Source organism: Mycteria americana, chromosome 8 (assembly GCF_035582795.1).
Source record: "Mycteria americana isolate JAX WOST 10 ecotype Jacksonville Zoo and Gardens chromosome 8, USCA_MyAme_1.0, whole genome shotgun sequence".
Taxonomy (NCBI): Eukaryota; Metazoa; Chordata; class Aves; order Ciconiiformes; family Ciconiidae; genus Mycteria; species Mycteria americana.
In genome coordinates, this window is record NC_134372.1 from 38,496,879 (window position 1) to 38,513,860 (window position 16,982).

Genomic DNA, 16,982 nt, shown 5'->3' on the forward strand with positions numbered 1-16,982 from the left:
ATGGGTGAGGAAACAAACTTCTGCTTCTGCCTTTCAGCCAAGACAAAGAACAGTAGCTCAAATATATTCATGTTAGAATGAGGTAGCGAAGGCTTATAGATTTTTTTTTTCTTTTTTTTAAATCCTGTTCTTGGGAAGACTGCATGTGCTAGCAGGATAATTTAATACTTGTTTGATGTGCCTTTATATTACTTTCAATATACAGTACATATCTCTGATCTGCAAGTGCCTGAAAAATAGGTTGTTTCATAATTCAGTTGTCTAATCTCTTTATTGGGATCTGCTAGCAATACGAGTTAGTAACTGCTCAATGGCAAGTGCAAACAGTATTAGAACCTACTTTACTTGACAAGGTCATAAGGCTTCAGGGTCAAGGTATTTATTTCAGATCATAACTTCCCAGGTATCTTTTTGCATATACAAATTCATGCTCAGCCTCAGACAGACTTTTTATGCAATGCATCACCTTCATTTACACAAGGTCAAGCACAGAAACATTTTACAGAAAATATTTAGTCATTCTGAGACCAACAAAAAACACTAACCAACCGTTAGTAAGGAAGAGAGGGAGGATGTACAGTTGTGCAAGGAACACAGATCAACTTCACCCTCCACTAGATACTGAAAAGAAAAAGTCACTGGGCTCCTACGCTGTCTGCAGTGGTACTGTTGATGGAGTTCCCACCAGCATATTTGGGTAGGAGAAGGGCATGCATTTCACCACTGTCTCACTGGTTTGATGGCATAAAAAGCAACACCCTCCCAAGCCAGGTTTAAAGCATTGCTAGTCAAGCACTGTGGTTAGCACTGTAGGGCAATCTTGCAGGTGATGAGTGGTCCACAGTTTTCATTATGTTTTTCCCCCACTTCCAAGATAAGGCTAGGAAGAAAGTCCCACTTTTGTTCACGAATGCAAACTTCTATGTTCTATTAAAAACAGCTCTTGGACCAATTATACACTCTGCATACATTCATTAATAATTTAATGGGAACAAATAATTTCCAGGCTCCAGCTAATGCAATTGCAAAAATGTACAGATTCAGCACGTAACGCTGTTCTCAGATTAAAAGGCAAGCCACTCAATGAAATGAAGTTAAAACAGAAGCACAAGTCTCCTACTGTCAGGACTGACTTGTAACTTTTAATTCTTTTTTTTTTTTTCTTTCTTTTTTTTTTTTTTTCTTTTTTCATTTTACCAGTGTGAAAGCATTTCTTCATCCTCACTCTCCTCTTTTACATACACTTTGTGCTCTTACTTGCACTTGCCATATGAGCAGGTGGTCTTTTCATGCATGTCAGTCATTCAACAGAAGAGAAAAGCTTTAATACAAACAAGTATCATTTCAGTCCTGAAATTAAGTTTGGGCATTTTAAGTGGCTAGATACCAAATTTAATGCACAACCTATTTTCTATTAATCAACTGGTTAAGAGCACACAGAATTCGAGGCAATTATGAGGCTGAAACTTGCATAACTCAACTACATTTTCCTAAACCAGTGCTTTCCTCAGAGATACACAAACTTTGCTTCTCTATGTGCGTTCACCATTCCCAATCATGCTGCCAGAAGTATTTGTTCCCAGTTACCAGCTCAGTGTTTATCAGCTGTCTTATTTTGCTGGGTTTAGTACATGCATGCAACCTTAATGGCTGCTTTCTGTGACATGCATGGAAAACATCTAGGTACGTCCACTCCTCCTTGTCCTTCTGGAAACATTGCGTTTACAGACCACCTAGTAAGTACAGATGCTGCCCACGTAGACAGGCTCTGCAGTCCTGCCTTGTCTTCACCCTTTTGCACTTCTGCTGTTACCTTTCCACATTTTATTTATAGAAATTTCTCTACTATAGTTGATATATTTATGCTCTTCTGCAAGCTTTCACATAAAAACTCACTAACTAAATTAGCATCAAAGCCAGTAAACATAGTAATGCACATATGCAAAGGAGAAGCATTACAGTACAATTCTGAAAGATAGTTGCATGAACACCAAACATGGGAGTTCATCTTGAAACAGTGCCAAAAGATGTTAAGAGGTTTACAATATAAATAAAAAAACCTGTGAAAACACAAAAAATGTACGCCCAACTTTAAAACATTAACATACAGATCACTTTCTCCGAAGAAACAATTATAGCTTTCCATCAAAGTAATGCAAAATACAGAATAGATTAAATCTTCCACACATAAATATTAAATCCCATTTTCATTGACATTACAGGAAAATACAGCATATACAGGCACAAAATGAGCTATACATTGCTAAATGTTTATTTTCTAATACCACCATGATTACGGTAGACATTGGTATACTAAAGTAACAAAAGGCCATTTTCCTAAGTGCTAGTGTAGAAAAATTTCCTTCTGATTACTAGGGAGATAATTTGGACAAGTTTGGGGTTTGTCTTCTGTTAGATGACATTTTCAAAACAGTGAAATCAATACTTAGCGTATAGATTCAGTATCGAATTTGAAATGAGAGCTCTGAAATGTAAAATAAAAGTGTTTAAATGTGTCTGAAAACACATTCACTCAATTAAAAAAAAAGTGAACACACCCATCTGCAAACTGCTGAAATCCAGTCTAAGGTCAAATTCTTTTATGTTTTATCCTTAAGTTTCATAGCAAGTCAGAAAATCTTGAGATCTTGAAAAAGGATGAGTAAGCAAGGGAGGCAACAGATCCTTAATCACAAACGCTTTGCCCCTTGTAAGTATTGAGCCATTTTCTCTGTATTTTATTAGAAGACCGTATAATACTAGAGTTGCCTTTTATAGCTCACAGTTCTCCCCAGCTGGTTCAGAAACCTCAGCCATTTCACCTCTTGCTGGCAGTTTTGACAGCATAGTATAGATCGGAGTTTTTCTGACAAGTATCATGTAAAACAGAATAGTTCAGAGCTTGCTGAATTTGAAATTATATGCATCCATGCAAGCATATGATTCAAATTAAGCAATTTCCTACTCTAGAATATAACCCCCCAAAAATTCATCTTCCTAAAATAAAAATATTCTAAATTCTAAAAATGTTATTGCTTTCCAAAGAAGGTTTCTTGGGCAATAACTTGACATTCCAAGGAAATTTCTACTTTAGGAAATTTTAATACACATAGCCTGTCATTCATGTATTGATTTCACCAGACACTTAAATCCTAAGAATGGTCTTTAACATACTTCTGACTTAAAATGAAAGCCACCAAACTCAATAAAACCTTTTAAAACACTTTTGAATGCAAATCTGAACTTCGGTTTCACTTAGAATTCCCTTTCCTTGAAAGCCAGGTGGAGGGAAGGTGCATACCAAGCATCTCTACCCCATGAGATCGCAGGGAGACAAAATCAGAATTCTGGGCTGGCAGTCGCAATTCACAGAAGAGATTCTCTCTACACCAAAATGAACAGCTCCAAGTGCTGCCTTTCTACTGCCTCAATACTCCGTCTATCTCAGTACAACCTCAGGGCACAGACCTCATGTTTGTCCATCCCTGAGCTTCCTGAAGAAGATTTAACCCCCCATTAAGCCAAACCACAGAGGAGAAAAGCTTATCAGGTGACACCTTGTTAAGGTGGCTGGAACCAGAATGAAAGCTAACTTGGGAGTAAGCTTGTAGCCATAATCCAAAGCCTTCTGCAGCTAAAATTGCCATCTCTCTCCCTGTAGCACTGCTGTATCTATAGATGAAAGCTTGGAAGTTAGACCAGGCCCCTTTTCAGGTCCTCTTTCTTGCCCCTAGTCTTTGTCTGCTAACAAGAGTACAAAAAGGTGGGCAAACAAGAGGAGCACAAAAATGGCACTGTCAAGTTAAAGATGTAGCTCCCTCCTCTGCTCTTTAAACAGTTTGTCAGGTCACTTAGAGAATCCTCCTCTGGCTGCTGGGCACATGATAATGAAGTGTCAGAGGCTGAAAGTTCCCAATGTCTTAAACGGCAACAAAAAAAACCCCACACCTAACACCAAACCAACCAACTAGAACTCAGCAGCAGCCACCTCTGCAGGAAAGTAAGACTCTATGAAGAACTTCTAACTTAACTTACCCTTTCTATTATTTTTGTAAGAAATATAACACGGCATCAGGGATCTCAGAGCATGTGCGAACATTTCTAGATCTTCCTATCAGTATCTGTAACAATAGCAGCTTGACTAATTAAACACTAATGATATTTCTAAAAGAAAACAGGTTTTGCTAAGCTCCTTCTCTACCATGTTTTCCTAATTGTGTTTAATTGGTACATCCCTACACCTTAATTTCTGAACTCGTGTTCTGTCTATATTAGAACTCTACACCTCAAAGGCTGACCAACTCAAATTCAGAAATCAGTTCTATAAGGTAACTTGTTTTGGAAAAGGAAGTGTCCAAATTCTAGAAGGACAGAATAGGCAAGATTTAAAAATTGGTACCCTGAGCAATTTTCTGTGTTACAAAGTACTCACATTCCCCCTTGCGCTTATCAGCAGGATTTGCAAGCCATGAGTCCCGCTACTATACATTTCCAGGTCCACCCATGACTCAGTGACACAAAAATGTCTAAGCAAAGTTTCCCACTTTCCTTTTACAACTTTTTTTATGTCATGCCAAGCAATGAAAAATGGCTGTAACAACAGAAATGTGACCTATTAAAATTCTACACGTTCTGAAATCTCATTGATGATCAAAAAACATCTCTCCAGCTTCCAAGCTGGCAACTAGATGTAGATGAAGACAGCAGAAGATTGTTCTCAGCATATGTGCTAATAGTAAAATTAAAAAGAATAACATGTAGTAGTATATAATACAATCAGCTACATCAGTGGTAGTCAGAGTGTACACTTTTCTGTTTGTATTTTAAGATTCTGAGCTTATCTGTCTTAACTAAGGATTTGCTTCCTCATTTCTGATTAATACACTCAAAAAGCTTAGATAAAAACCTAATTCATTAACAAAAATCCACTATGTAGTTTCTTCAGTTAATTTCCTAAATGGAAAACTAAAAAGCCCTAGTTATGGAGCAATCCTGAGGACAAAGTCAGCAATGCCGACCAAAAGAGGAAAACTGGTAAAATGCAGTAGCTTTGCAAGCTGCTAATACACTTAGTCACACTCTCTAATTTTTTCTATTCTAGATAGGCTACAGCAGAATTCCCCTAGAATTACAAAGTATAGTTACATGAATAATAATTCAACAAAATTAATGCTGTTAAAATAAATCCTAGAGAAGTAATAACACCTTATTAAATATTACCTGTTCAGACACAGTTTTCATCTACCTTTGATTTTCATTGCTAGAATATGAATTATCCTCAGTTCCTTTCCTACTCATCCAAATTCACATTTACACAAATGTGACTTAACTCCAAACACATTCTATAAAAATGTATATCCAAACACAAGGCTTAAGAAATGTTACATAAATTCTTGACACTTCAATGCTGTTACCTAGCCCTGTTTTTACTTTTGTACATTATTTCCACCCCACAACATGAAATCAGCTTAAAATTAAAACTCATACAGTAAACTAGGAGGCTTCTGCTGAGGAAGTCTCTCTGAAGCAATGGTACTGAATATAAGCACATTCAACAGTACTTGAAGATTTTATGCTACTCACCATTCTGCAATTTCAGGATGAAGGATTTTGTTGTTCACATTAAATCTACAAAAAAAACCCAAAAAATACAAATGTTACAAAACCAGCCAAACACACAACAGCTAAGACTGCATATTTACTTTTTTTTTTTTTTAAAATGTGTCTTCTCTGAGGATGTGAAAACCTGCAAAGGCAAATATTGTACTGGAATTCAGTATATATCAGTATAAATCCCAGTGAGGAGAATGCACACACTCATCTTCACTGTGTAGGTATTTAATTTTGAAATACATGAGACTAAATCAGATACATAATTTTAAGAATGTGCAGAAACCAGCATAACAGTATGTTTGAGACATATTTAGAAAACTTCTTTTGACAAAGATAAAATGTTATCAATTCACTGCTATGAGTGTGGGTTGGACCAGATCGACCTCCAGATTCCAACCAAAATTGTTCTGTGATTTTTGCTCCTCAAATACCCTTCAATGAAATTAAAACACAGTGAATTGCTAATTTCATTCTTTATTTTATACCTTCCAATTTTTGTGTGCACAGAATGTGGCATGTGATAAACAAGCTTGCTCAGAGGACTGTGAAAAGGAAAACAACCTCTCCTTGTCTTTTCCAATCTAGAGAAGAGGCAAAGCAAAAGCTTCCATCTCACCTTGGCCTCAAGCACTTAACTATTTTTCTGTTTATTTTCTACATTAGCAATTCATGTATTCTTGGAACTATTTTGAGGCTCTCTAAACAATAACATTACAGTGGCCAATAGAGTAAGAAGCTGAGTAATTAAGTGGAACATAAATGGATTTTCAAGCATTGTTCAAGGGGTTTTTTGCTTACAATTTAAATGCCTAAGGAGTGTTCTGCATCAATGATATTTTTGTCTGACTCAGGACTGTTGGCTTTTCAGTTAGGGCATTTAAGAGAATGAAAATGCTCCAAGGCTCCCAACAGATCTTCAGAAGAACGTTGTAAGGCAACAATTCATTTTCCCACATTTCTGAAGGAAAAATTAAATCTATTCCAGGTTATTAACCATTCTTTATACCTCAGAAGGGATGAACTAAAGCGCAAATCCAATTAAAAAAATTATTTGGAAGTCAATTCTGATTGTACCAGGGTCTTCTTGCATCCTAAGATAGCAGAAAAAAAAACCCCTATGCTTCTCTTTTTCAAGAACATATGATCATAAACTTATAAAATCCTAACAAGGTGAAGGTTAACAGCTTTGTATTCCTACTCCAAGACAGAAAACAACAACTTATCACAACATTCAACAAGGACAAGCTGCATGGTATTCAGTATTATGGGTATTAATTAGAAACCACTGGAAAAGCAACAATACAAAAAGCCACAAGTCACAGAACACTGCATCATTATAGAATAAAGTTGATACTTGGAAACAAGAAAGTCTTGTAAAACCAGAGAAAAAGGGCACTTTTTCAATTTAATCTTCACCATCCCAACAACTATTACCTATGTAGGCCAACGCAGGCATAATTCTGGAACAGAGGAGCCTGTTAAACACAAACTTATACAGAAGAAAATATACAAATTATATAGTAAAATCAATCTATAAAAATTATAAAAAAGTCAAAAGCCTGAACTCCCTATTTGGCTGGAAAGCATACCAACTGACACCACCACAGAAAACCAAGACACAGAAGAATTAAGCTGCAGCTGTAACAACAGATACGAGGACTTTCAATAATTGTCATCAGTATGTCAGACAGAAAACAGATCAATGAAGGCAAGCGTAAAGAGACACTGCAGCACAGCAGAAAGCTCCAACACCAGCTCTATGCAAATAAGACAAGTACAAACTACGGTTATCATGAAGTAACAGAAGCAAACAAAGGGCAAGGAAGGGCAGGTAGAGAAGGCAGCTGACTTAGACTCTGAAAATTCACCTCTCTTCTGTCAAGAACCTGACATGCGCACTTTAACAAGCACAAACGGATGAAACCAAAAGCAAATCAAACGAGCCAAACAGTTAAACTCTGAACCTCACAACAGAAGACTGCATCTCATCTGAGCATCTATCTATTAAAAAAAAAAAAATTTAAAATTTTTTTTTAACCGGGGGGGCGGGGGGGGGGGAATTGTACACCGGCATAGGCTGATAATAGTTCAAATAATGCTCTTTTAGAAAAGAAATTTCAGCTGAGAGATGTACCATCTCTGTTGCAGTCCCTGGTTTTCACCTATCCCAGCCCAAAAGGCTCTCTGCTTGAACTGTCTTTGTGTTGCCAGAAATGCAAGTTTTACTTACTGGCTGGGACCACCTACTATGTGGCAGATTCTTAAAATTCTAGTTGCTGTAAATTGAGGAAGCTGATTAAAGATACAGAAAGGCAGTAAGGTTAAAACAAGGGGTGCTGGGCAGGTGGAAAAGTGGCAGGTGGTCTTCAGCAGAACAGCAGTTTTATCTTTCACCTGAAAGACAGACTTTCTGATATAATGTCAAGTATAAAACAAGATCTTAGACCTCCAGGACACAGCATCAATTCAGATTTGGAAGAGAATGCGATCTATTGTACGTTGTTTTTTCAAGGAAGCCAACCATTAAGGATTGAACTCTCAACTCCACTTAGCTCGTGACAGCTGTGGGTCCTTTGCAAGTGGCCACAAGGCCACCTGTTTATGATTGCTGGACTTCTAAAGCTAATGACTCAAATTATGCTTCACTTTAGTTACCAACAAGGTAGCTAAACAAACCACATCCTAAAAGTTACTGGTTAAATAACAAGCTTAAGGGGAAGAGGTTGTCATTGCTAACAGGAGAACATAAATAGTGTTCAAAACAAATAACTCACATAATTTGTGACAAAGTCCTACATAAAATAACCCTACCTTGTCCATCTGGCAAAGTTTTTACCCTGCTAGACAATAAACAACTTACTGTTAAAAAACATGTTCTGCCCTAATGTTAAGAGGATCATGTAGAGCAATCCAATTCTATGTTTTCCTGCCATCTGCAAATTGACAATACTTAGATGACGAGATATGTGGTCTTGAGGAAGAAAGCAAATTGGTTTTTTGCTACAGTTGCAATCTGTAACATGTTAATGTTCCCATTTAATCAACACAGAACTAAGAAATACTACGCTGAAAGGCATGTCCAAATTGATTTCATACTCAGTTGTCCTTTAACATGCAAGACAATTTCATTATTTAAAAAAAAAAAGCTAGAAATCCACACCTCCTATGTAATAACACTGTATAATGAGGCCCTTTTCTGTCAGTTTAACGAATACATGTTGTATGTATATGGTGATAAAAATCTAAAACATATTCATACACAATGTTAGAATTTTCTACTCTTCTTCAACATGGAGAGTTTCCCCCTAATGACTGACTTCACTACGCAATAGGGAAGAGGCCATTTAGATGGTCTTCACTGTCATACCCAACAAGTGCAGTTCTGAGGCAAAGGAATTCACTGAAAAACTTTAAACATTAGGTACAACTGTTTAAACTGTCTATTGTTTACATCAATCAATTCTGAGGATGAAAAAAAGCCCCAAACACAGCCAGCAAAGATTTATTCAACAGTTTTGAAGTATGTGGCACACTACTGTTTATCCATACAGGTCCAAAATCAATTTTCTGTATGGTGCATCACATCATCTCAAAGCATTTTTACAAGTGCTACCTAATGGTTACATGATGAGATTTTAAAAATTCCTGCACATTTTCTGGTCTGAAAATTGGGTCCATGAATTAGGAAAAAAAAAACACCAAAAAAACAAACCAGAACTAGCCTTTATTAGCAAACAGAAATACATATATCTAGAAAACAATGCATTAGAACTACTTTAGAAATCTGCCTTCTACACTTAAGCCATCTGAAGCAAGTGAGAGCAGGTCATTTCTACAGGATTCATAACAGCTGTAAACAAAGCTGACTTGAGGGGAGTTACCAGGATCAACACTAGTAAATGGTCCAGGTCTCCTAAGTCCCTGTCCCAGACTGCTCCCTCCACTGAACCATGGTACTACCCACCGCTGAGCAGGGAGACTTCCCAAGTACAGCCATTCTCCATTTTTACAGATTGCAGCAATATACAAGCTTTTTTTAGTACAACATACTTTGCTATATGAGCGCGCTATACATAAACTAATGGAAACTATGATATCATTCACTATTATGGGCTCTATTATCAGCATAAAATCAAGTTTGATCATTGCTAGCAGGACAAAAATAACTTAGGGGTGATCTTCAGGGTGAGCATAGAAATAGCCCATGACCACAGTAGTCATTTTGTCTCAAATTACTATTTATTACAGTGGAAAAATTAGTCAAATAGTTCAGGTAATTATGTTCCAGGAGTTCAAAAGGTTCAAAAAGTAAGGCAGGGAAGCAACATCATTAGGGCCAGAAAAAGACAGCTTCTGACAGGAGCAGGTGAACAGCCTGCAAAGAGCGCGAGATTCAGCTTTTTCAGGAAATGATACATTATTTCTATTACTATCCATCGCTGCCAAAAAAAAAAAAAAAAAAAACCGAACTGCACCAGGGCACAGTCAGTCTAGGAGAAAAGAGACAAACGGGAGCAGGAGGAACACAAAAGGGCCGTAGCAAGCACATACATCTTGCCCAGGTAGCCAGAAAATAGAAACAAACAAGAACCGAGGAATAAAATATAGCATCATAGCTAGGGCAGTGCCCGGCCGAGTGGAGGACAGAGGAGACAGCCAGCAAGGTGCAGCCACGGGCAGACAGGAGGTAGGGTGGTTTGAAGAAACGCATTGCTTGGTACCAACTCCATGGTTTTAGTCCTCTTGGAAGAAATCAATACACCCGAAATATATGCGTTTCTATAAAGGAAACATTTGATACAGGAGAGGTGGAGAAGCAGGAAAGCAGGAATGCTGAAATTGGTTTGGGTCTGTGTCAAAAATAAATACAGAATGGGCTGATTTATATGCAGTTAAAAAAATCTGAGAGCAGAGTTTAAAAGCAACCTCTCCTCCTCCTCTACACCCTCAATTAGCAGCATTCGCTCTCCGCATGCCTACCGCCGGCACGCAGACCAAGCATGCTCTCTCAACAGACATGACAGCCCCAGAGAAGACAGAAGCAGAAGTTCAGGAGATCAAGGGAAGGCTGGAGTGACAAGTAGTTTGAGGGCATAGTATCTGTCAGAAGAGGGGAGTGGATCTTCAGCACATCCAACAACAAAATCAATGCATGCTCTTCCGTACCACGAGCACGGGAGGGGAAGACACCGACCAGATCCGTCAAAGGCAGTAAAATTAACAACTTGGTGCCTAGGGGTGGACAGGGATGAGCATATCCCGGGTCTCAAAAGAGAAGTATCTGCTAAACAGCTGGAAATCGCCCCTAAAGAATGGAGAAGCACTCCTCCCAGAGCACACCGACAGCATGTAACCGGGAAGCCAGTGATAAAATATCATTAATCCCTTTAAGTGTTGCAGGAGACATGCTATTAAAATCTCAAATTAAGTGCTAAATGGAGTGGCTTCCTACCTTAATGTTGACTAGTAATAGAATGCGTTACTAATTAAACTCTAGTATTTAGTGAAATTCAGGGGAAAAAAAAAAAGGCTTTTTAGTACTTCAAACAGACCTTTGTACATCATTCCTGTAACAAATTACTGCTGGAGTTAATAACTGTTTCTATTTTGTGTGGAGGTGTCTCAGATAACACTGAAGGTATCACTCCACACAGATTTTGGAGTCCACCTGTACCTGGAGAGCATAAGATAACTGAGTATCTACTTGGTCAAAGCAACAGAACATCATACTGCTGTAACAGCACAGAGGACACCAAATATTCATTAAAAGTGGCTTGCTTATATTCTGGAATAGTCTATATTTAACTCACTGGGCAGCAGAAGATGTCTAAATGTCTGCCACCTTGGTCCCCAATATCCCTGACAGAATCATTAAGTTTCCATTTATGTTACAGAGGGAAGAACAAAGTAATTATGGAATCAGATTCCAGATTTCAGTTCACATGATGCAGAGAAAAGATGATCCCAGCAGGAAGCATGCTCTCAGACTACACAAATGATTGTCCAGACTTGCAGCAAATTCTGTGCATTACGATCACCACTGCATAATTAATATGCTGTCGACAGAGGTGGATGGAGAAAAATACAGCGGGATGACTGGGAGTCAAGGATCATAAAAAAAAGGCCATCTACTCAACATCTCAGCATGAGTGTTTATTTTAACAGGCTTTTTAACAGGAGGCTTTGTTTCTTTTTTGCCATACACTTGAGCTAAAATGGAAGATAATCTCATTTTAGGATATCATAACAGAGCAGACAGTTGTATTTCATTCAAAATTGAGGCCATCATCCTCACATCCCAGAGCAGGCTGTGATGTATTTTTATTTACTGCCTTTTCAAAATACTGCATGCAGGAGGACATTTTCACCCCACAAACTTCATAAAAAACATCAAGGGACACTAAAAGATCGCACCTAGGCAGAAAGGTCATCTTTTATTTTATACCTGTAATGCGACATCTTTTCAGAAGATTGTGCATACCAGAATCCCTAATATCTACCTTAATACTGTACAAGGAAGTCACTAAAAGAAAGAAACTACGCTTAAAAGATTCCTTTTTCTGAAATCTGAAAACCAAATATTCCAGTCCCAAAAGTGGAAATGGAGGTAAGGGGATGGGTCTGTTTGGTTTTAGATACTTGAAGCAAACACAGAGAAAGAGAAACACTGGATGACCTCAGATGCAAAAGAGATTTCCAAAAATAACCACCATTGTATTAAAGTCATTAGAAACATGTCAAACATTTTATTTCCAAAGAAATACCGATACATTTGATCTGCCATTCAACATCCTGTCATTAGGAAAAATATCATTTAATGTGAAATATAAAATGAATTCAACATAAGCATGCAACAATTAATGTATAAAAAAGCCTTGTCACTTACTGGCTGATTCCCTCAAATGAAGCTTCTTTGGAAACATTTCCGCTATCAGTATTAACACCGCGCTGGGAGGAAAAAGATTAAAAGGACCATGATTCTGAGCCAAACACAAGTATTTGAAATTTAAATCACAGGGAGAACCTGACTGAAGTAAGTCTTTGGGAAAACTTATGTATAAGTTTACTTGAATCACTATAAATAAAAAAAGCCAGACTGTTTGTTCAAATGCAGACCAATATAAGAAATTACTAGTTTCATAAAAGACCAGTGTAGAACTCAAGGTAGGCTGTGCTGCTTAGGAAAATGGTGAGCTTTGATTTCTAATTCTCTTATGTCTTCAGAGGGAGCTAGGAGACCTATAATAATAATAAAGGGCAAGGGAACAACAAACGGGCAAGGTTTCTTCTAAATTAATTTAATTTAAAAATAAATTATTATGCACTGCCTTGGCAATGCTTACTATTTAAATTTGCATGCCACTCCCCTACAGCCTTCCATTCAAGCAAGTAGCGTAAGCAAGAATAATTTGGCTGCTACACAGCAGATGAACACTTCTGACATGTGCCTGGGAAACCCTGTGGAGCACCATCACAGTTCTGTACCTGCAATGAGACCACAGGAGGAGAGGACCAAGTTTCCATTGAGCCAGCAGAAAGAGAAGTGCTCTTCCCTTCTCTGTATACTTCTTCATGGCAGTGGGAGGAATGTGAAAGCATCACAGCTCTATCCTCTCAGCCATGAATTAGGTGAAAATTCCCAATTACAACAGGATGCTCACAGAGTGACAACTGATCAACAGCTTGATGTGCAGAAATGAACAGTTAGAAGCACAAGATGGTCAAATATTCCCTTTCCCACTCATTACTCTTAAAGAACACGAAAAAAGCTATCGGGTCATCTTTTATATATGTGTGTGTATAGAAATATAAGTGGAATAAAGACTGAAAACTATTTAGGGCCTCTGTTCTTAATGGATAAAGAAATCGGATCTCATGCTATGTGACTGCTTAAAGAGGAATTTTTTGTAAGACTTCTGTCTGGCAACTATCATGGGAAAACAAGAAGTCCAGGAGCTGCTACTGCATTTACTGTAAGGGAAAGCTCAGAGTCAGCAAATCATTTCTTAATACAGATTGAAGACAAGAAATCAGATACTCTTAATAGTGAAAGGTTTATAACACATCTGTCAAGGAAAGAAGCTGGGGAAGAGGTGATGGAGATGACGACACTTGCAGGCTTTACATCCATTCATTCAGCCTTCTTCCAGAGACATAAGCAAGCACCATTCAAGACATTTGGCAGGCATGTGACATTACTCCCTCCTCCCACTCACTCCACCACTCCATTCAGTGCAGAAAAAGTATTCCCTGAATCCTTGCAGGATTCCCACAGAAAGGCCCAAACGTGCTCATGACATGACCAGAGCAGTAGAAGAGAAAAATTGAGTTTGGAATCATTGTACATAGGCTGGAGGATAGCATGGTCAACATTAGATAGGCTTGTCCTGTTTTACCAGAAAACAGATAAAGCTTTTGGCAGAGAGAATATAGACTGGAAGGCCAGACGTTACAAATCTTGAGATCATGGAGGAGCCAGAAGATTAGATGACTATACACAGGTAGTTTCAAATTTGGCAAAGATGGGGAGGAAAAGACAGGGAATGACAGTGCAAAGAAATACTGAATAAACTCATCTCCTTATTGAAGAAAATGGATAGTTATTCTTCAGAATAATATGACTCACCAAAGTAAGGAGCACAGCAGGTTTCTTCGAAGCCAAGACACTGGATATCTAAAAAGAAGTTGTAGATTGCTGTTATTTTTCTTTTTTTCTTATAATCACATTGATACCAATTTCATCAACATTTGCTGTACACAAAGTAAACGAGCTGCAAAGACAAAAAATGTTCCTCTGATATCTTTCAGATATTGTAGTATTACCTGACACTTGCAATAAGAGCCAGTAGATCACAAAATATTTAGACAGAAATGCAGTGCTTAAGTTGGTGGCGTCCTTTAAAGACATAAATACCAACTATAACTTAAGCCCATTGTCATCATTTGGAAGACAGAGGAAATACGAGCCAAAAAGCTGTAATGTCACACAGAAATAAAGAATAACAGGGTACTCTGTATCCTCAATGCACTACTGCATGTAAAATACATATGCATTATTATTATTATTATTATTATGTTACAATGTGCTAAATACTTATTAATGAATGTTTACTATTATTCTCACTGGGTTATCTTTTACTGACTAATACTTCTATTAGGCTCCTTCAGTATCTTTCAAACATTTACAAACTGAGAACAAAATCGTTGGGCTCCTAGACAGCTGGGCTTTCAGAGCAGCTGCAGAAAGGTGCACACTGAATTACACATTCCTTGAGGCAAGGAACAGATGATGTAATTCCATGGAGCATGGATGCTACCAACTTTAAACCAGCCTAATAGCACGCTAATAATATTAACAAAAGAAAGCATATGGCAGTGAGGTATAAAAATACCAATTCCACATTTTTTTTTTCTCCCCATGAAATACCAGGATTACACACTCACACAGGTGGGTCATTTGTTGACATAAAACTATCCTGTAAATAAGGCCCCTAGTGTCCTGATGGCGGAAAACCAATTCCTTGGCAAACCAGGCAAAAGTTATAGACAGAAGCTTTGAAAGATGAACCGTTTCATTGCAAGCTTCAACAGCTTCTACCTTCACTCCATGTAGTCCAGGTGGAAAACAGCCTTTATGTTGGGACAATTTACTGGTCCACATAAAGAGCTCTTTTTCCCATCAAGGAGTTTTTTAAGCAGTAAGGAAGCAGAGAATAGAACTGCAATAAAGGCGTTTGCTGATGGAAAGTGACCCAAAACAACTAAGGTGACCTAAAAAAAAATGTGATTTTTAAAAATAAAACATGTATTTTCCACTAGCAATTTTCACCGTCTGATAGATGAGCATCGGAGCGCCTGCACTCTACATGACTCCAACTCACACACATCAAAAAGCAACCTCTCCACAGCTTCCTCCACCCCCAGCTACTGAAATACAGGATCAAACTTCACTTCATAGCTGGACTCATTATGAAAATGAAATGAAACATCCTCACAGCTGATGAGAGCAAAATTTTTGGTCTAGTGAGTCAGAGTTAGTGCTCTGCAGAGACGGAAGTATCAGAGTCTTCCTTTTCAAGCTGCTCTCCATGAAAATCACCCACCAAGCTTGGCAGGAATACTGCCTTCACCCTGCTGAGCCTTCCTACTAAAGAAAAGATAACTGGCCAGGTGCATAAGTATACAAACATCTGCTCAGAAATGAAATGAGAAACCTAACTAAGCAAGTCACACTTGCATTTAAAAATATGAATATTTGCTTATTCAAATATTAGAAAGATTCAACATAAACTAAGCGTAAGGCAGACAGCCTTTCCTCACAGCTCTTTGGAGGCATAAAATAAATGTAGGCTCCCAACTCAGAGCTAGGACATGCAACCTCCTTGACAGAAATCTCCTCAAATATCCAGGCATTGAAAAAAAAAAAAAAAAAAAAAAAAAAAAAAAAAAAAGTATTTAGCAACATGTTTCTGTTGGATAAAGACACAGACTGACAGGTCTCATGATGCACAGAACACGTTTATGAGACTGTCTTTGGATTAGGACATTAGTGTTCAGCTCAAAATGGCAGCCTTTTTAAAAAAAAAAAAAAAAATTACAAGTGCTTTATAAGAATGAAGGACACTTTCCAGTAACTGGAGGGGGGAAAAGGCCCCACCAAGTCAGGAGACATCCAGTAAGCAGAGGACTAAAATTAAGCAAAATCATTGCCACACATTGATTTTGTATTCACAGAAAAATATTCAGACACACAGACAACTCACCTCATTCACATAGTGGACTTCATCCACAGCATATTTTTTCTTGAAGAATTCAGGGGGATGAATCCTTTGGAAAACAACAAAAGAAACATTTGGTTTTAGCTTTACTGTTATATTTAATAAGGCCACAGACAAAGAAATAATGTCCTCTACTATCACAACAATAGAATCAGATACGATGAATGTTTTAATAATCTTATCCTTGACTCTATTTCTCAAAACAGGAGATTACACAGAAAGTTGCCACAGCTACAAAAATCAGCATGCTTTAATCCAATCCATCCTTGATACTTAGATTTCACAGTCTCCTCCTGAATTAAAGGGGTTTTTCTCCCATTCACTCTACACAAGACAGTTTTGTTAAAGATTTTTGCCATGCCATTTGTATAAAACTTTCCAACTCACCAGACATTGGAAGGATGTGGAAACAGCAAAAGACAGGTTTGTCCTGTGTTATATTCAAAGAATGAACAAAACATTCATTTTCTAGCCTGGTAACCCCTCTGATGTGAGCCTGAAGCAGACTGAGGGCTATGAAGACATGGGCTCTGCAACCTCTGTTCCTCAGGACACCAGAGATACACTCCTCTAACCCAAAAGGATGTGCAA

General features: G+C 37.9%; 1 protein-coding gene across 1 annotated transcript in view; it reads right to left on the reverse strand.

Annotated features, from left to right (window-relative positions):
* PEPD (peptidase D) overlaps nucleotides 1-16,982 on the reverse strand; it is a 144,881-nt gene that overhangs the window by 105,018 nt on the left and 22,881 nt on the right. The window contains exons 4-7 of the mRNA XM_075510771.1: nucleotides 16,377-16,440; nucleotides 14,240-14,287; nucleotides 12,500-12,561; nucleotides 5,584-5,628 (exon numbers count right to left, since the gene is read on the reverse strand). Coding sequence (XP_075366886.1) covers nucleotides 5,584-5,628; nucleotides 12,500-12,561; nucleotides 14,240-14,287; nucleotides 16,377-16,440 — 219 coding nt within the window. The remainder of the gene's footprint in view (nucleotides 1-5,583; nucleotides 5,629-12,499; nucleotides 12,562-14,239; nucleotides 14,288-16,376; nucleotides 16,441-16,982) is intronic.